A 17,830-nucleotide genomic window follows, 5' to 3' on the forward strand; every position below is an offset into this window, starting at 1 on the left:
TTTATTTTTTTGGCCAGTAACGCTAAGTCATGGTATAGTTTGGATTCTCATTATTTTGAAGCCAATACATTTCCTGTCCAATTTCTGTAGTGTACCAATTGTAATCAATAATTTTTCCCATTCTAAACGAAATAAATGTCCTTTAAAATTTCTAGAATCCAAAATTTGTACTCAATGATTTAACCCCTTTTAAATGAAATCCTTTAAAGATTTATATAGTCTGAAATTGAAACCCTAAATAATGATTTTGCACTGATAATCTTCTAAAGCAAGGGTGTCAGATTCGGGTTGGTTCGCGGGCCACTTTAACGTCAACTCGATTTCACGTGGGCTGGACCATTTTAGATATATTTAGTTTTTTTTTTAAATAAATGGATTAAAAGAACTGGATTAAAAGCCCTGAATATTCAGTTTTTTATAGATCTAAAACAATGTTTATTTTAGCTTTTTTTTTATATTTTTAGATTTTACAAAATGATTTCTGAACTAAAAACACAGAAAATATGGATTAAAAAATGACAATTATTGATTTAAAAGGGGGAAAATCAGGAAATGTAATATATATATATACTCTTCATTTTAATTTGATCCTAAAACAGAAAGTCATCACTCATGATTTACTTTCCTGGGCCACAAAAAATGATGCGGCGGGCCAGATTTGGCCCCCGGGCCGCCACTTTGACATGTGATTTAGACCAAGTTGAAATTTTGCAATACTAAAACTCAAGTTAAAGTCAAAAAATTAGGATGGTTAATAACATGCATCGAATCTGACATTTAAAAAATCTAGTGGTTATTCATTTTTAAAGACTTTCTTACAAATAAATGACTTGGACTTTCAATACTATTTGATTGATTTACTAAAGTGTTTTTAACCACACTTTTGTCCCAATTAAAAACATGTATTATTTAATATAATGCTGATCATTCAAAAACACGAAACACTTTCGGGCCTGACTGGGAACGCTCACGTTTCTTTGCCGTTCACGGCGCTCGGCATCCGATTGCTTTTAAATCGGGGACGTCGTCAGTCGCAAATATTCGACGGGAGCCTCGGAACGAACGGGGGAGCCTCGGACGGCGGGATTAGGGCCCCACAGTGCTCCATTGTTAATTGGGCGCCATGTGCCAAAGCAACAGAGGGATTAGTTTGTACAGCTGCTGCCATTTGTCATAACTGCCCTTAACAAGACGCACATGGCCGGTCGGCGTTCGGGAAGGAAGTCGCTCGGGGAGGGGAGGTGAACACTCCTCACCTGACTCGGCCCCAAGGACCAAAATCTGGACCGCGTTTGGCAGCGGCGGATACGCTAAAAATCTGCGCCTGCGTTCTGCCTACATTCCGGCGTGAGAAAAACACTTGGCGCCTTTAGGGAGGCGTGCGACGGGGAAGCCAGGCGGACTGACATTGGTCCTGACGGAGCGGGAACCGGCACCCAGACCAGAGCGGGGATGTCAAAGGTCTCAAAAGTCGTGTGCGGTCGATTGGGCACCGGTCTTTTGGTCGCGGGTCTTTTGGTCGCGGTCTTTTGGTTGCCTGGACAGCAACAAAGGGCGACCAAAAGACCGGCGACCAAAAGACCGATGACCAAAAGACCGGCGACCAAAAGACCGGTGACAAAACAAGGTAAAACAACACGGTCTACGCATCAATAAAAGTCAACAATGGCCATGAGCAGTTTCACTGAGCCGACGTCTATAAGAGTTTGTATGTACATGCGTTGTCCCTTTAAGAAGCGACGTCCGTCAGGGTCTTAACAAGTTCTCCAACAAAAAACAATCAAAGTCCGGGAAATTTGGAGCTTTTCGTTAGCCTAATAATTAATAGGGCATTAAGTATGACTAAATAGTCATTCGCAGTTTGTATTTAGGGAATTTGAGCAACAATTTAAATGGTAATTATCAATAACCTTCCCGGCGACCAAAAGACCGGCGACCAAAAGATCGGCGACGAAAAGACCGGCGACCAATCGACCGTGTACCGGCACCGAGACCAGAGCGGGGATGTCAAAGGTGGCAAAAGTCGGCGTTTAGCGGGCGTCAATAGCCGGGAAGTACCCAAATAGGTGTCGAGGGAGCGTCTCGGGGCCGTAATTATCGGCGGCGGGGGCGGAGACCTCATTACAAAGCTGACGGGTTAAATGCACAACAGGCTTTTGGCACTTTTTGCGGCAGGATTTTCGCCGTGCCACAAAAGGACGAGACGAGCCTGGCCCGGGGCAGAGGCGGCTGGGGGACAAAGGACAAGTCGGGGGGGTCTCCCGGGCAACCGCTCCGCTCGTCTGTCCCTGCCCGTGGCGCCCATTGCGCCACGGCGCCCCACCTACTCCTCCGCTACCCATTTTTCTTCCCTCAGAAGGTTCCCTCCCCGAGCCAAAAAGTCGCCGCCTTCCGCGGGGCGCTTCGCCGCCGGATCGAGGGAGGAGGGGCTTCCAGGGAGTCTTCCTCGGGGGCCGCCGGAAACCGAGTGAGGGTTACCGGGGCCAAAAAACGAGGCCGGGTAGCGGAGTCTGCCTTCTAGAATCTATCTGGAGGCGTTAGACATTTTTTAAAGCGTTCCAAAAAAAATTTAGAGCGCTTTGGGCCGGGGGCCAAACTCGGGAGAGCCGTCCATTTGTCTTCATTCGGGAGGACCGGCAGAATGGCCAGGGGGGGAGGGGCGGGGGGTGCCGGTCCTCCAGTCAAGTGGCCTCCGGGGATTGCGTTTGGGGTCCTCCCCGAAAGCCTGGGAAAGCGCGGGGGAGCCCGGATCTGGCGGCGGCGGCGGGGGTCCCCGTCCGCCGTCCGGGGAGGCGGGGGCGGAGTCCACTTTTTGAAGGGAGGGGAGTCCCTGAATTATTTTTTTCAGAAAGCAAATGCCAAAACAAAGGAAAAGAGTACAACAATAATAATAATAATAGTAATAAACTCAGTTGTTCCTATTAAAGCCCGTGTTTTTTCTGCTCAAACGGATTGGACATCTCATGGCGTGGACGATTTGAACAAAACAATCTAACGTGGACATTCCGCAAAAACGTGGACTCGTTTCCCGTCCCGCCCATTTACGGAACGTTTTTTTTCTGGAGGGAGGGGAGGGCCCGAGCCGTTTCCCCCGGCCGCGGGCGTCGGCTAATAACGGCGGCCGGGTCGCGACCGGGGACGGCGTTGGACAAAAGAGCGGCAGATCACAAGCATCCGGCGAATGAAAGACGGGCGAGAGAGAAAACGGAAATAGCTGCGGGGTTAAGAGGAAAAGAGATTGGGAAGACACCGAGTGGGAAGCGGAAATCAATATGGCCGGCGCCGATGCCGGGAAGGCGTTCTAAGTGGATTAGATTGAGGGAATGTGTTCGATAGGTTATGGCTCTGAGATAGAGGTGGCCAACGCGCCGCCGGCTCTCTTGCATACTAATGAGGCAGCCGCCGTGGAAGCCGAGCGCCGGGTTGCGCGGTTCACGCTCAAAAAGCTTTGCTCAAATCCACCGCGGGCTTCCCGCTTTAATGTTGCGTTGGGAAGGGGGCCCAGAGTGCCGTTTGCGCACCGTTTGCGCGCCGTTTGCACGCCGTTTGCTCGCCGTGGGCTCGCCGTTTGCTAGAATCCAATCCGGCGCCAAGAGAAAGTGGCCGCACAAGAAGCTGCAATTTAGCGTCTTAAGCTTCTCGGCTCGGACACTAGAGGGAGCTCTCATTCCCAACGTATAGGAAGGAATCTTTCTGGATGACATAAAGCCATTTTTTTGTGCCTGGACATTTTCTGTGTTAATATTCCAAAAATATTGCCAGTACAACCAGGGATGCCTATACCGATCTTTTTTTTAAATCCGATTCCGATGCCGTGTTTGCCAAACTAAAGCAAAAACGTGTCGGTCTCAAACCCCGGCCTTTCTAATTGCGAGCCGTCGGCGCAAACCGCCGCCCCAAAGGTTAACGAAGCGGGCCGGCGGGAACAAGGCAGGTTTTCTTAAGCGATCCGCCGCGCTCAATTACACTTCACAGGACAGCGGGTCGTATCTCTTTGCCGGGGTCGCGGCCCCCGGGGGCCAAAGGTTAAGCCCGGGGCTTCTTGAACACGCTCTCCATTAACGCGCCGGCCGAGGCAAAGAGAAATCAGAAAGAAAAAAAATAAACGATGTTAGGTGCCACCTGGACCGATTTGCCTGCCACTTTCCTCTGGTGTTAGCAAGTTAGCGCTATGTGCTAGCACCCATCTATTACGATTGCAAAATGTACCGCCCAAAAAAACAATTAAAATCGGTTGATCTATTTGAACGAGGTACGTGAATTTGGATTAAACTAGGAAAAATTGCTAGCATTATTATTGAGATTAATGCAAAATTATTTTACGATTGAATATTAGACAACATTACAGTTTGTACACTTCCTCCAATCAAAGATCGGTCGCCTGTTTTCAGTATTTTTCACAAAAATAGCTGCGCCATCAATCAAAAACAAACAAACAAAACCTGTAACGTCGTTTTGTGACTTTATTGTATACATTAACCTATTTTTTGTTTTGTTTTGATTTTTCCTGCTATTTTTTACTCCATACTTTTACTACTTTAATGTAATTTCATTTATAATATGTCTGCCATTCCATTGCCTATCACAAACAACGCACTTTAGCAATATATAGCCTTCAAATATTACCTTCCAAAATCTGCTTTACACTTTTCCTGATAGCTGTCAACCAATTAATGATTGCAATTCCCCTTATTAAGCAATAATATTTATTCTATTAAATCATCTAATAATATTGAACCTCAATCTCAGTCAGCAGAAGGCCCCCACCCACCTTGTGGACTTCCTGTGTGTGGCTCCAGTTTTTTTAACTAGGTCTACAATGCCTTCTGTGTCTGTGCTTGCTACGGTTTTGCTACTGCAACCAAGGAAATTTCCCGAATGCGGTATGAAATAAAGTTCGAATCTAATCCAGAATAACAAACCATACAAACACAACGCGGAACATATTTGCCCACATATACAGGGTTCCCAATCAGTATGCACTAAACTCAAGATTCTGTAGATGATAGCTTGACTGTCTTAGTACAGTGGTACCTCGTGATACAACATGCTCGTCATACAACATGCTCGTGGTACGACGAAAATTTCCATCGAATAATTCTCTCGCGATACGATTAAAATTTCGAGATGCGACCAAGCCAGGTGGCCGTGACATGAGAGGCTGTTTATCATTGTAGCGCACTGTCTTTTTTTGCCGCATCTCTTTCGTGTATAACTACTATATATACGAGGACTGAACGATTTATTCGGAAGAGTTTCGACCAGGAAACGCACAACGCGCATGCGCGGGCAAAAAGAGGGATTTCTGGGTAATGAAGTATACTCGTGCACACAACACCCATAGGCAATTGTACCCTTTCTCAGAATAAAACGTCATTACCCACAATCAATACGTGGGTAGGCTGTTATTCCTTCCTTAGCCTGTGAGCTCCCGTGATTGCTCATTCAAGACTACTTCTCGTTGGCAAGTGGTCGTGCGTTATCCTATTGTGAGGACATTTGTGTGCATCATTTTGGGAATATTTTGAAGGGAATAGTACAACAGCAAACAGCCCAACGATAGCGAACGTGAGGGTGGAGGCGTGGCAAAGCACTAACCCGGAAAACGAAGATAACAAAAGATTAAGACAAAACTAGAATTCAGTTTTGTGTAAAGTTACATTAAACGTATGTTTGAGTGTGTCTGTATATATTTATCCAAGTTAACTTAAATTTGTTTGTTCCTTTACGAGTGCCGTGGATAAAGTCCCCCCCCATGTCGTTGTCTCTCCCCTCCGCGAAATCCGTCTAATTTTACATCTATTAAACACATTTTATTACTATTAAACCACTCGTTATTTATTACTTTGTCAATATATGGCGAAGTAGAAGAAATAAAACATTTTTTTCCAATCCAATATCCTGTTTTTAGTGTTTTTTCAGAGGGTTGGAACGAATTCATTTGTTTTTAGTTCTTTTCAATGGGAAACGTTCACTCGAGCTACGAAAAGCTCGACATACGATCTCAGTCTCGGAACGGATCCCGATCGTATGTCGAGGTACCACTGTACATTGCTTGCTGACACGCTATATTTACATAGCGACTGATGCTAAAAGCATGACAACATTAGCAGTCGACGATGACGTTTATTAAAGCCCGAATGGGGAAGACGAGATCGATTTCCTGCCCAAAAAATGGACTTTTTAAAAACAAAAACAATTCCAAACGATCAAAAAACGAATCAAATACGGGAAAAAAACGTACGGTATTGAATCAATCCGCAAGTCCACCGCGCCAGAAGCTGCCAGTTGGCACAATGAACGCCACAACACAAAAAAACAAAACAAAAACAACCACAAAAAAATCCCCAGCAGGCATTCATCTGGGCCACGCATACCCGCGTGTCCCCCTATTTTTTTTACGCTAGTAATTGACACCCTGGACGTTATCTATTTTTTGGGGGGGGTCCACACAAAAGATGACGACGGATCCGGAAGGGGAAAAAAACAACAAGAAAAACCGTCAAACGGCGTCGACTGCATTGCGGATGCCAAGCGACGAATGAAAGGCACGCTGCAGGCAGACAAAGAGGGTTCGATGCCAACCTCGGAAAAGCTCCAACGGCCCACCGCCGGCGTGGCGGGACGCCCGCCCCCTTGGCACGGCGTGAAACAAAATGGCGGCGCGCCGCGCAATATGGCCGCATTGTCTGGAAACGGGCCATGGCTACAAAAGAGGGCGCCACTTTTGGACGTTGTTTTGGGCGACGAAATACCGCGGACAGTTTAAGATTGGAATTCGGTTTTCTTTGATTTTTATCGCTTGGAGATGTCCAAACCATTTGAAGGGAGAAGGTCGGCATCGAACGGATACATTTAAATGAATTGGGCATCTATGGCTGTCAATGGCTTCAACCAGTGAAATACTGATTATTATTTCGATTCCATCTATTTTAATTAAATTAAATGTGATGGCAAAAAATATTGAATTGAAGAATATTGAAGGTTTTTTTTTCCAAAATATATTTTTTGGGGAGGTCATTAATTAATAAAGTGACTTTCATTTTTGGGAAAATATTTAAGAATTATTTAATTGAAGAATATTGAAGGTTTTTTTCCAAAATATTTTTTTGTGGGAAGTCATTAATTAATAAAGGGACTTTCATTTTTGGGAAAATATTTAAGAATTATTTTTTTCAGAAAGCAAATGCCAAAACAAAGGAAAAGAGTACAATAATAATGGTAATAAACTCAGTTGTTCCCATTAAAGCCTGTGTTTTTCTGCCACCCTCCCAACTCAAACGGATTGGACATCTCGTGGCGTGGACGATTGGAACAAAACAATCTAACGTGGACATTCCGCAAAAACGTGGACTCGTTTCCCGTCCCTCCCATTTACGGAACATTACGGAAAAAGCAGCCAATTGGAGATGAGCATTTCCAGTCCTATTGAATGGAGGGTGGGCAGCCGGCAGCAGATGCCAAGCGCCGGGGACGTCCCACAAAAGACACAAAAGAAGCGCCCATGCCAACCCGGGTGCCAGCGGCAACCGTTCTTACGGGCGGGCGCCTTCTGCTTCGTGCCCACCGCCGCCGCCACCGCCATTTTGTGTGCGGCGAGCGAGCCACGCTAAAGACGGACGGGAAGGCGGAAAAAAAATTCAGTGTGTGAGACTGAATGATGCTTCAAAAATGCGATGTTTTTGTTTTTAATTTTTTTTCCAAGTGCCTCAAATAAGTGATATTTTAAACACATGACATTTTTCCGCTATCATTTGAAATGATTCATTTTCAAAACACACTTTTATACTCAAAGTGTATTAGTACTTTCTACTTAAGATTAACCAAACGAAGCTATCGTCCAATCAGATCAGACCTATATCAATGACAATGACATTATTATTTTTTTATACTTGATCATTTTAAATGATTAATATTCACCCCCTAAAAATGACTTTTATATTTAACAGCATGTCAATATAACGTGTATTAGGATAACCAAACGAAGCTATCGTCCAATCAGATCAGACCGAGATTTGAGGTCCATCAACGACAATTACGTTGTTATTTATTTATTTATTTTTTAAATAAGACTTTTATATTTAACAGTATGCCAATATAACGTATATTCGAATAAGTAATCATCCTATATAGACCGAGATTATTTTTTTTATACTTTATACTTCATTTTCACCCCCTAAAAAGGACTTTTATATTTAACAGTATGTCAATATAACCAAAATGATCATCCGATCCACGAAAATGCCGATATTTGTCTTTTTTTCAAACTAAACATTATGCAGCATGTCAATAAAAGCGTAGTAGTACTTTCAAGTCAAGAATAGCCAAATGAAGATATCGTTTGATCCAATCAGATCTAAGATTTGAGTTCGATGGCTAAGATCTCCGTAGATATCTTTCATTCCACCACCACGTAGAACCACACGCTCGCCCAAAGAACACATCGTAGAGCAAAAAAAAAACAGTTTTTCCCGTCCGAACCGAGAGAGCAGCGCAAAACTCACCTTGGTCCTGGACGTAGTAGGCCAGGAACAAGTCCAGCTCCTTGACGGAGACGGTGATGTGGTGCGGCTGGACGCAGAGCGCCGGGTTGGTGCAGTGCGTGGACTTGACCAGGCGCTCGCCGTCGGTACTTTCCAGCGGGATGCCCTTGAAGAGGATGACCATGACCAGGTCCAGGCGCCACACCTTGTCGGCCTGCCGCAGGCAGTCGATGCGGCGGATCTTGCCCTTCTGGTCCGGGTTGGACAGCACGCAGCACGGGTGCTTCTTGCCCGTCACGCTCAGCACAAAGTCCTCGCGGTACTCCTGCCGGATGTCCTTACGCAGCTTGGCCAGCAGGCGCGAGGCCCACTTCTGCTTGACCTCGGCCTTCTCGCTCAGCAGCTCGTCCTTGACGGCGCGTTCCTCGTCCTTGGACATCCGCTTCTCGTGCTTTTTGAAGTACTTGCGTTTGCGGGCCTGAAGGTTGAACCACGTGTAGGCGATGGCGCGCACGTGCGGCAGCAGCGCCTCGATGAACGGGTGGAACTCGTCCTGGCGGCAGGGGAAGGAAGGAAGGAGAGGCAAACAGATGTCAACAAAATGACAAAAAAATAACTCCTTGACCCTCGCAAAACTCCTGCAAGCTAACATTTCCAACGGGTAGCCTGCCATCCTTGTCGTCATACGCAAATAGGGTTGCAATATGTATCTGGGGAGGTCCTAAAATTGAAAACGCCCCAAAACGCAAATTGCCTGGCAGGATTTGACCACCTACACGCGTACAAAAATTCCTAGAAGCATTTTTTTCCAATGGGTGGCCTGCTGTCCTCTTGGTCATACGCAAATAGGGTTGCAATATGTTTTTTGGGTGGTCCTAAAATTGAAAACGCCACAAAACGCAAATTGCCTGGCAGGATTTGACCACATACACGTGTGCAGAAAATTCCTAGAAGCAAACAGGTTGCTAGGCGTTCTAGTCCGACACAAAGATTTATCTTTGGAGGTCCTAAAATTGAAAAGGCCACAAATTGGCACTGAAACACAAATCGTCTAGCAGAATTTGACCACCTAGACGCGTACAAAAATTCCTAGAAGCAAACTTTTCCAAAGGGTGGGCTGCCGTCCTCGTAGTCACACACAAATAGGGTTGCAATATGTATCTTGGGTGGTCCTAAAATTGAAAAAAAACACAAAACGCAAATTGCCTGGCAGGATTTGACCACCTACATGCGTACAAAAATTCCTAGAAGTAAACTTTTCCAACGGGTGGCCTGCCGTCCTGGTAGTCACACGCAAATAGGGTTGAAATATGTATCTTGGGTGGTCCTAAAATTGAAAAAAAAACACAAAACGCAAATTGCCTGGCAGGATTTGACCACATACACGCGTACAGAAAATTCCTAGAAGCAAAACTTTTCAACGGGTTATCGGCTGTCCTCGTGGTCACACACAAAGAAGGTTACAAGAGGTCCTAAAATTCAAAACGCCACAAAACGCAAAATGCCTGGCAGGATTTGACCACCTACACGCGCACAAAAATTCCTAGAAGCAAAACTTTCCAACAGATCGCCTGCCGTCTTCGTCGTCACACACAAGGAAGGTTGCAAAATGTATCTTTGGCGGTCCTAAAATTGAAAAGGCCACAAATTGGCACTGAAACTGAATCGTCCGGCAGAATTTGACCACATACACTAGTACAAAATATTCCTAGAAGCAAACGTTTCCAACGGGTTTCCTGCCGTCCTCGTAGTCACACGCAAATAGGGTTGTAATATATATCTTTGGAGGTCCTAAAATAGAAAATGCAACAAATTGGCACTGAAAGGCAAATCATCTGGCAGGATTTGACCACCTACACGCGTCCAGAAAATTCCTAGAAGCAAACGTTTCCAACGGGTTGCCTGCCGTCCTCGTCGTCACGCACAAGGAAGGTTACAAGAGGTCCTAAAATATAAAAGGCCACATATTGGCACTGAAACGCAAATCGGCTGGCAGGATTTGACCACCTACGCGTGTGCAGAAAATTCCTAGAAGCAAACGGGTTGCCAGGCGTTCTAGCCCCACACAAAGAGGGTTATCTTTGGAGGTCCTAAAATTGAAAAGGCCACAAATTGGCACAGAAACGCAAATCGTCGGGCAGGATTTTACCACATACACGTTTACAAAATATTCCTAGAAGCAAACGTTTCCAATGGGTCACACACAAGGAAGGTTATAATATTCCTCTTCGGAGGTCCTAAAATTGAATAAACGACCAAAAGGACGATTTGGGCAACATATTTCAACGGGATTTTTAGATTTTCTGTTTGAAACTGGATTGTCCGTTTCATCAGAAATGTTTGGAATTGGTTGTCAACTAAAACTATTAATTTTTTTTAAATAAAGCTTTATTGATACTGGAAATTCGGAGGTGCTAAAATTGAAATCCTGGGAATTTGTTGTCCGTTTTGTCAGAATTGGGCGACAGTTTCAATGAATTCTTCATTAATTTAACAATTACCAGAAACTTCAGGTGATTTCTTACAAAACAATGTGAGAAGTTTTAGCGTTTATCTTAAAATAGACGAGCAATAATTGGGCAAAAAAATACAATCAGGCGAGTACAATGACAATTTTAGAGAGTGATTCCGGCCGGATTTGAACTCCGTCCACCTTGTTGATTTTTGGGGGAATTTCCAACAAAGTGTCACGTCTTGGGACGGCTTACAAACGGCAAAAAAATAGAGAAAAAAAACGGTGCAGGAATGTGGCGGACGGCCATTTAAGAGCGGCGGCGTAAAATCCAACGCGGCGCCAACCTCTCGATTTCATGCACCTTTTTTTGTCGTCTCCATTCACAATTAATTTCTTTTTTTTTTAGTCAAGGAATCCAAATCCCGTGAAGCCAAATAGCTCGGCCGGAAAGAGGGGGGCCGAAAAAAAGCGCAATCCTCTTAAGCGCCATCTCAGTCAATCACTCACTTAATGCCAAGTAAAACATAAACATTTGCCGTCGGGCAAAAATCGAGGACGACTAAAAAAAAAAAAAAAAAATCATGCTTATTAAAACAAAAAAAAACCGAGCCAAGTGAATAAACAGTGCAGTTTCCGTTCATAAATAAGAATATTAAGCTCAATGTCCAAAGCATTTCGGCTGCAAAGGTGGGCAGCGATTGGCCAAATCGGATTGGACGTCAAGGACGGTGTGTTTGCCGTTTAAAAATAAGGATTAAAAGTCCATAAATACCTGAGTGAGACAAATGGGAGAATACATGACGAAAAAAAAAAAGTCAAGAAGAAGAAGGGGGGAGAAGAAGAGTTGCGTCCGACTTTTAGCCGTCCATTCCCGCGGCGCCGAGCGAACTCATCCGCGGCGAGCCACCAGAGCCAGAAGAAGGAACGCTAAGGGGTTCAAATCCATCCACTCGCCCCCCGGGGCCCCCTTTTTTTTTTGCCGTCCGGAAATCTATACGCGTAGATGGGCTTGTTCTACGGGCGAGAAGGCAGGGGGCCGCGGCCCCGCTGTCGGCTTGCAGAAGAGCCGCGCGCGGTTCGATGTCGCGGCCGGACGGACGGACGGAGCTGGCGTTGCTGCTCCCGCTGCTGCTTCATATGTGGCGCACCTCAGTCGTGCCGCCGTGCGTTCCTCCGTGCCACCGTGCGCCTTTCCTGCAAATCCCAACAACTTTTTCTCTCTCTCTCTTTTTTCACTCTCTCTCTCTCTCGAACCCACGTAATTACACGCTACTCACACATCCCTCCTCCCCCCTTCTACTCGCCCTCCCACCGCCTTCCTCCTCCTTCCTCCTCCTCCTCCTCCTCCTCCTCCTCCTCCAGCCATCCACAGAGCACCTTGTCTTCAAAATCACTTCTTTGGAAAAAAAAAAAACGTGTGTGTATGTGCACGTGTGTGTGTGTGTGTGTGTGTGTCGTACTTTGGACCGCCGCCATCCAAAAGCAGTTAATGAACAACTCGACTATAGATTTCTCGCAACGTGCTTTTACTTTGGAGTTACGCCGACGCCAATGTGGAACGTCAAGAGCGACTTGACGCTCACTTTTACAAAGTTTTTTTTTTTTTTTTTTTTTTTTTTTGCGTAGGGAGGGGGGGAAAAAGTCTCAAGTGCCTGGTGCCCCCTCCCCCCTTTTATGCTCATCTTCCTTCCTCTCGCAAGTTTTATTTTTTTTAGTTGGTTGAAGTTGATCCAAAAGGGGAGGGGCCTAACCCCGTTCGCCGACCCCCCCCCCCCCCTCCCCTTCACTTTCACTGCGGGGGAATGTCGGTGCAAAAATATCGCTCGGTATTAGAAGTAGACGCCAAAATAGTCGGCCATGTTGTGTCAGTGCCCACGAAAGAACAAGTCGTTCGCTGCCGACCTCCCCGTTCAAGTAAATTGGACGACTCCTAGTGACGCCGCTACGACGACTTTTTATTTTGTCTTTAAGTCTTACTTTTTTTTCCACTTTAAGGTAGATTACGGCCTAGAATGGAGGCATAATCTGGATTTTTTTCAAAAAAAAATATCATTACTCATTTTATCAATCAAAGCTGTTGACTAGTTTTATTTTGACAGGACACTTCCGAGGGTGACAGAACCCACGCAACTTATTGGAGGTGACTTTTCCCACGAGGATTGGCATTCCTGGACCCGATTGGCCGGGAGGAGGACAACACTGCGCCTCCTCTCGGATCATGTGACGCGGAACACTCTTAAGCGTGGCTATGGCGCCCTCGTGTGGATGCACACATAACTCGCGTCTATTTTCTGCGCTCTATAATAGCCATAATTATTAAACACTGGCTCACACTTGAATTCGATTGCAGGCAATGGCACTGGAACATGACTTTAAAATCATTTTAACACATTTTTAAATGTATAAAAAAACATTTTTATCCAAAAAGGGCAAATAAAACGTTACTATTTGTCCAATTTTGCTTATTGTTTACGGTCCACCACAACACATTGAATACTACAGTACTATACCTTAGGGTTATGACAATATATCGCGATATTTGGCTTAACTCTGCATCCAATCAGAAGGAAAACTCGTATGATGCCAAAACAATGCTTATTGACAAACAATAGTCTTTCAGTGTGTTGAGGAAATCCATATTCAAGACGCTTGTGGGAAAAGCGCGGGTGCGGACAAGGCGCTTTTGTCTAAAATAACTTTGATTTAAATCAGACGAGTTTATTTTTTTAACTCTGTCCCTGCTAGACGCCCAAATACCGTTAATTTGTAACAATTTGCCCCAAAAAAACGAGCGTTTTTCCATATTTAAGCATGAAAAAACAATGTGTTTAAAAACTTTTGAAGAATTTGTGAAGATACATCATTGGTTGCCATTGACAACACTCAACATCCAATAACGAGATTCATATTCCTATTTTTTGGAAGTAAAAATGCAAAAAAATCAAAAAATTGTGAAATTCCATATTTGACCCATTGGCTGCCAACGTCACATCCAATTCCGACCCTCCCAGTCTAAACGAATTAGACATCTAAGGCTGTCAATGGCGCTGAAACACGACAAAGTCCTCCCTTTTTTAGACGATTTGGACGTCTATCCACGACAGGCAACGAGTTTACTAGCTCAGAAATGACTAATATTATTCAAGAAGCTCATCTTGCAGCCTCATCGACGTTTGCAACAAAGACAACAATAAGTTCCGAAAGGATGGAGACAGACAGAAGAAGAAGATTGGACGGCGATTGCCGGACTCACTCACCATCCACCAGGTCCTGGCCGTCACGTCGTAACGAAGCTGCCATCTTACGGGTCTTGGAGAAAAGTTGAAGGCGGCCATGGTGGCAAACAACGTGGCTTCGTCCGTCCGTTCCTCCGTTCGAACCAGCGATCGGAGGACGGACCGCCGCTCTGAGCACCCATGCGACCCCCCACTGGGTGGGTGTCGGGTTTCAGACTCGGGTTTCAGACTCGGGTCGCGCATGAAAAATGGTCTTTTTTTCGAGTTTAGACCACAAAAACAACAAAAACAAGGTCCGCTCAGGACACCTGGATGCGCGCGCAGCATTCCATCAAAACAGCAGGTGGCGATCAAGCAATTAGGGATCATCAAGACCAGGTGGTTCACCCAAGAACAGCGAAAAAGTCGATCTCTCCCACAAAGAATTTTTTTAAGATGGTAGTTTTTAGCTTAAACATGGAAAACTCTGATTTTTTTTAATGAAGTGACAAAAAATCTAGAAATAAATATTAGCTTTTTGCTTTTGAACATGGCAAAAAAATAATGAGAAACTGACATTTTGTTCATTGGCTGCCATTGACAGCACTAGACGTCCAATTCAACGTGCACCATAAAGGGCATCCAAAACCGGGCCTCCAGCTTTAAAAGAATTGGACGCGACATTGTTTGGGGTTCAACTTTTAATTGGGTTTGGACTCGTTTGATAATCAATAATCCGATCGGTAAAGGGGTTATTTTGGTTTCCGTTTTAGGCGAACGGTCTCGGCGCTTAATCTCCCGACGCCGACGGGATTATTTTTCTTATCGTTCTTTCTTTTGTCGGGCCAGATGTCACGTCGGGTCAGGTGGGCACTTACGGAATTGGTCCCCCGGGCCAACGCCGCCGGGGATTAAGCGCTCTCCGCCGTCGACTCTTTTAGCAAATGAAAGGGCGAAAGCGATCGGTGGTTTTACTTTGAAAACCGACGACTGTTTTGTCTTTAGGTTTCCGCCGAGGTCGCCTCGACACGGATTTGGCGGTCGGACTCGTCCGTCCGGTCCGCCCGGGTCATCGACTCCTGAACCGCCTCCGCCGGAGAACTTCTGGGAAATACCAAACACGCCCCATCCGGTCGTCCGTTTATTCGTCTTTTATTATTTCCATCATTTCGTGACCTGCGCTCAATTCCAATCAAAAGATCAAGTCAAAATGATATTTACGCTTTGTTAGAGTAGAAAACAAATAGTTCCAATCCCTAACTGATTTAAAGTACAAAATGGAAAAAAAAATGACCCCCAAAAAACAATCAAAACTGATCTTCAAACTTCACCGTAAGAAAAACAACTTCAAGTGGGTGTTTACCTCTTTCCAGTGTTAGAATAAATATGGTAAAATTAGTGCTTCTGGCCAAGACACACCCGCCCACCAATGAGTTTGTCACTAGTAGACGTCCAATCCATGTGAAACGGGAGAGTTAGCGTTCGTTCGTTGCCAACCCTCCCGCTTCAAACAGATTGGGACGTCTATGCCCTTGAGGTTAGGAACGGGATTACCTAGGGTGCACGCACCAGTGTCTTTTGCGCCGTTAGCGCCTTGAAGGCTACACGAAATGGCGTCCATCCGGGAGTGCCCGCCTGCTGCGGAGCGGCAAGAACCACAGCGCCTTCCAGCGAGTGCCGCACACCTCGGCCAGCGCCGCCCGCCAGGGTCTCGTAGGTCCGCCCCTGCGTGGGCCCAAAAACCACAGGTCAAGGGAGGAGAGTGCCGCGCGGTCCGGGCGCTCTCGCCGTCTTACGTCTGGCCGGAAAAGGGCATCATCTTCTCGATGGATGTGGTATCCTGACAACGGGAGAGTACATTTGAATGGGCCGGCGTCCCGGGCAGAGCCAAACGGAGCCGAACAGAGCCAAAACGGAGCCGAACAGAGCCAAAACGGAGCCGAACGGAAACAAAACGGAGCCGAACGGAGCCGAACAGAGCCGAACGGAGCCGAACGGAGCCAAAACGGAGCCGAACGGAGCCAAAACGGAGCCAAACGGAGCCTCACCAAGATGACGCTCGCCAGTTGAGAATAGAACAACCCCGAGATGCCGGCGAACATGAGCGTGCCCATCAGCGCCGAACCCCGCAACAGCGCCAGCTCGTGTCGCGCCGTGAACTTCTCCTGCAGGCCAAGAAAAAGTGGAAAAGGGGCGGTGGAAACGCACCGGCCGGCGCTTTAAGTCCCATCCCGACCTGGTCCAGATGTCTGAGGGGCTGGAAGTAATAGTACTGGCAAAAGTCCAGCACCAAGGTGAACCCGCTGAGGACCTGGGTGTAGAAGCAGAGCTGCAGGAAGAGCCAGTGGTTGTCTTCACCCACGCAGTTGTTGATCCTGAAAACGGGACAACCCAACTAGAACTAGAACGGCCCGTCGTCGCCAGATCGGGTGGCTTACCAGGGACAGTGGTGGTCCATCCGGCGGACGCAGTGGCCGCAACGACGGCAGTGATGGGTCCTTTTTGGTCTCATCAGGTTGCACTTGTTGCAAAGTTCCCAGTCTTCTCGTTCTGAGGGGAAAAAAAACACGATAAGCATTCTCAGGCTAGCCCCCCGCTCCCAACTCTGTCGCCGTACCCGATTGAGGTATTTGGGGGTTGGCGGGAAGACGGCCGGGATCCGCCGTGGACGCCCTGAACAGGGCGGCGACGCAGAGCGCCGACGCGGCGTAATAACCTGGAAAACACGGGGCGGTCGGTCTTAAGCGAGGGGGTCTGAGCAGGGCGTCACCTTTTGGGGTCCTTACAAATGACGAGAATCCAAGGGACGTGGCCTTCCCGGTAGTGCGGCAGCAGGACCAGCTCGGGGACCAGATAGGAGTTGTAGAGCCAGACCCCGAAGACGCCGCTGATGCACAGCCAGCCCGCGGGGTCCACCACCATGTGCAGTCGCAGTTTGGGGGCCACTGCGGACACAGCTCCGTTTGAGGACATTTTCAAGAGGGACACTTCAGGTTCAACAACAACGCAAGTGCTCGAAAATGGACAAACACTATCACACACTAGTAGTTATTAGTTAAAGCAGCGCTGGGAAAAGTGAGGGCTCCCTCTGGTGGCGAAAATAATATGCCCTGAACTCACTTGCACATCCATCAAGTCGGTTTTGACACATTTGCCCACAAAATCAGAACGTGGCTTGATTAAGAAAACATTTTGTTATTTGGCATTATTTTGGTCTCAAAGTACCGCGAAACAATATTTGAGAAGCCCCAAAAAAGGAAGGAAGTTGGCCTTAATATATATATAATCAAGTTAAAAACCAGTCCGCCCTCAGTGATGATGAAATCAAACAAATCTCGAATGATCGAAAATATCCAAATGCTCGCGATATTACAAGATGGAATATACTCATAAATATTAAAAGATGAAACATACTTTTTGAGCGGCGTCCTGTGCAGCTCAGGTGGCTTCGATATGCACTTCCGTGTTCAAGTGCAGCGGGAGGGGCAGGATGTACCTTCCAAAATAAGAGCACACATCAGAAATAGCTTTCGATAAATGGAAGATGAACGTTTAAACCGTTGGGCTCGCAACTCTGGGGTCGAGGGTTCGATCCCAGGTGGGCCCACACTGTGTGGAGTTTCCATTTTGTCTGTGGGTTTTCAGTGGGTACCCTGGCTTCCTCCCACATCTCCCAA

The 17,830-nt window shown here is 46.4% G+C and overlaps 2 protein-coding genes across 7 annotated transcripts in view; both read right to left on the reverse strand.

Annotated features, from left to right (window-relative positions):
- LOC144065481 (nuclear factor 1 B-type-like) overlaps positions 1–12,211 on the reverse strand; it is a 49,485-nt gene extending 37,274 nt beyond the window's left edge. For all 4 annotated transcript variants that reach the window (XM_077588359.1, XM_077588357.1, XM_077588358.1 and 1 more), the window contains exons 1-2: positions 11,711–12,211; positions 8,505–9,036 (exon numbers count right to left, since the gene is read on the reverse strand). In XM_077588359.1, the coding sequence (XP_077444485.1) occupies positions 8,505–9,036; positions 11,711–11,737 (559 nt within the window). In that variant the 5' untranslated portion in view covers positions 11,738–12,211. The remainder of the gene's footprint in view (positions 1–8,504; positions 9,037–11,710) is intronic.
- Positions 12,212–14,881: 2,670 nt separating this feature from the next.
- Positions 14,882–17,710, reverse strand: zdhhc21 (zDHHC palmitoyltransferase 21). 3 transcript variants are annotated; one of them, XM_077588361.1, is made up of 9 exons: positions 17,568–17,710; positions 16,940–17,098; positions 16,771–16,869; positions 16,592–16,703; positions 16,390–16,528; positions 16,202–16,318; positions 15,950–15,993; positions 15,723–15,878; positions 14,882–15,257 (listed from the first exon to the last, which is right to left on the reverse strand). In XM_077588361.1, coding segments are annotated over exons 1-8 (795 nt in total). In that variant the 5' UTR covers positions 17,569–17,710; the 3' UTR covers positions 14,882–15,257; positions 15,723–15,754. The 3 variants fall into 3 exon arrangements, with proteins under 3 accessions (XP_077444487.1, XP_077444489.1, XP_077444486.1); XM_077588363.1 differs by lacking the exon at positions 14,882–15,257 and adding an exon at positions 15,290–15,329; XM_077588360.1 differs by lacking the exon at positions 14,882–15,257 and having other exon boundaries at positions 15,290–15,878.
- Positions 17,711–17,830: the final 120 nt, after the last annotated feature.

The sequence above is a fragment of the Stigmatopora argus genome, chromosome 20, assembly GCF_051989625.1.
Source record: "Stigmatopora argus isolate UIUO_Sarg chromosome 20, RoL_Sarg_1.0, whole genome shotgun sequence".
NCBI classification, from domain to species: Eukaryota; Metazoa; Chordata; class Actinopteri; order Syngnathiformes; family Syngnathidae; genus Stigmatopora; species Stigmatopora argus.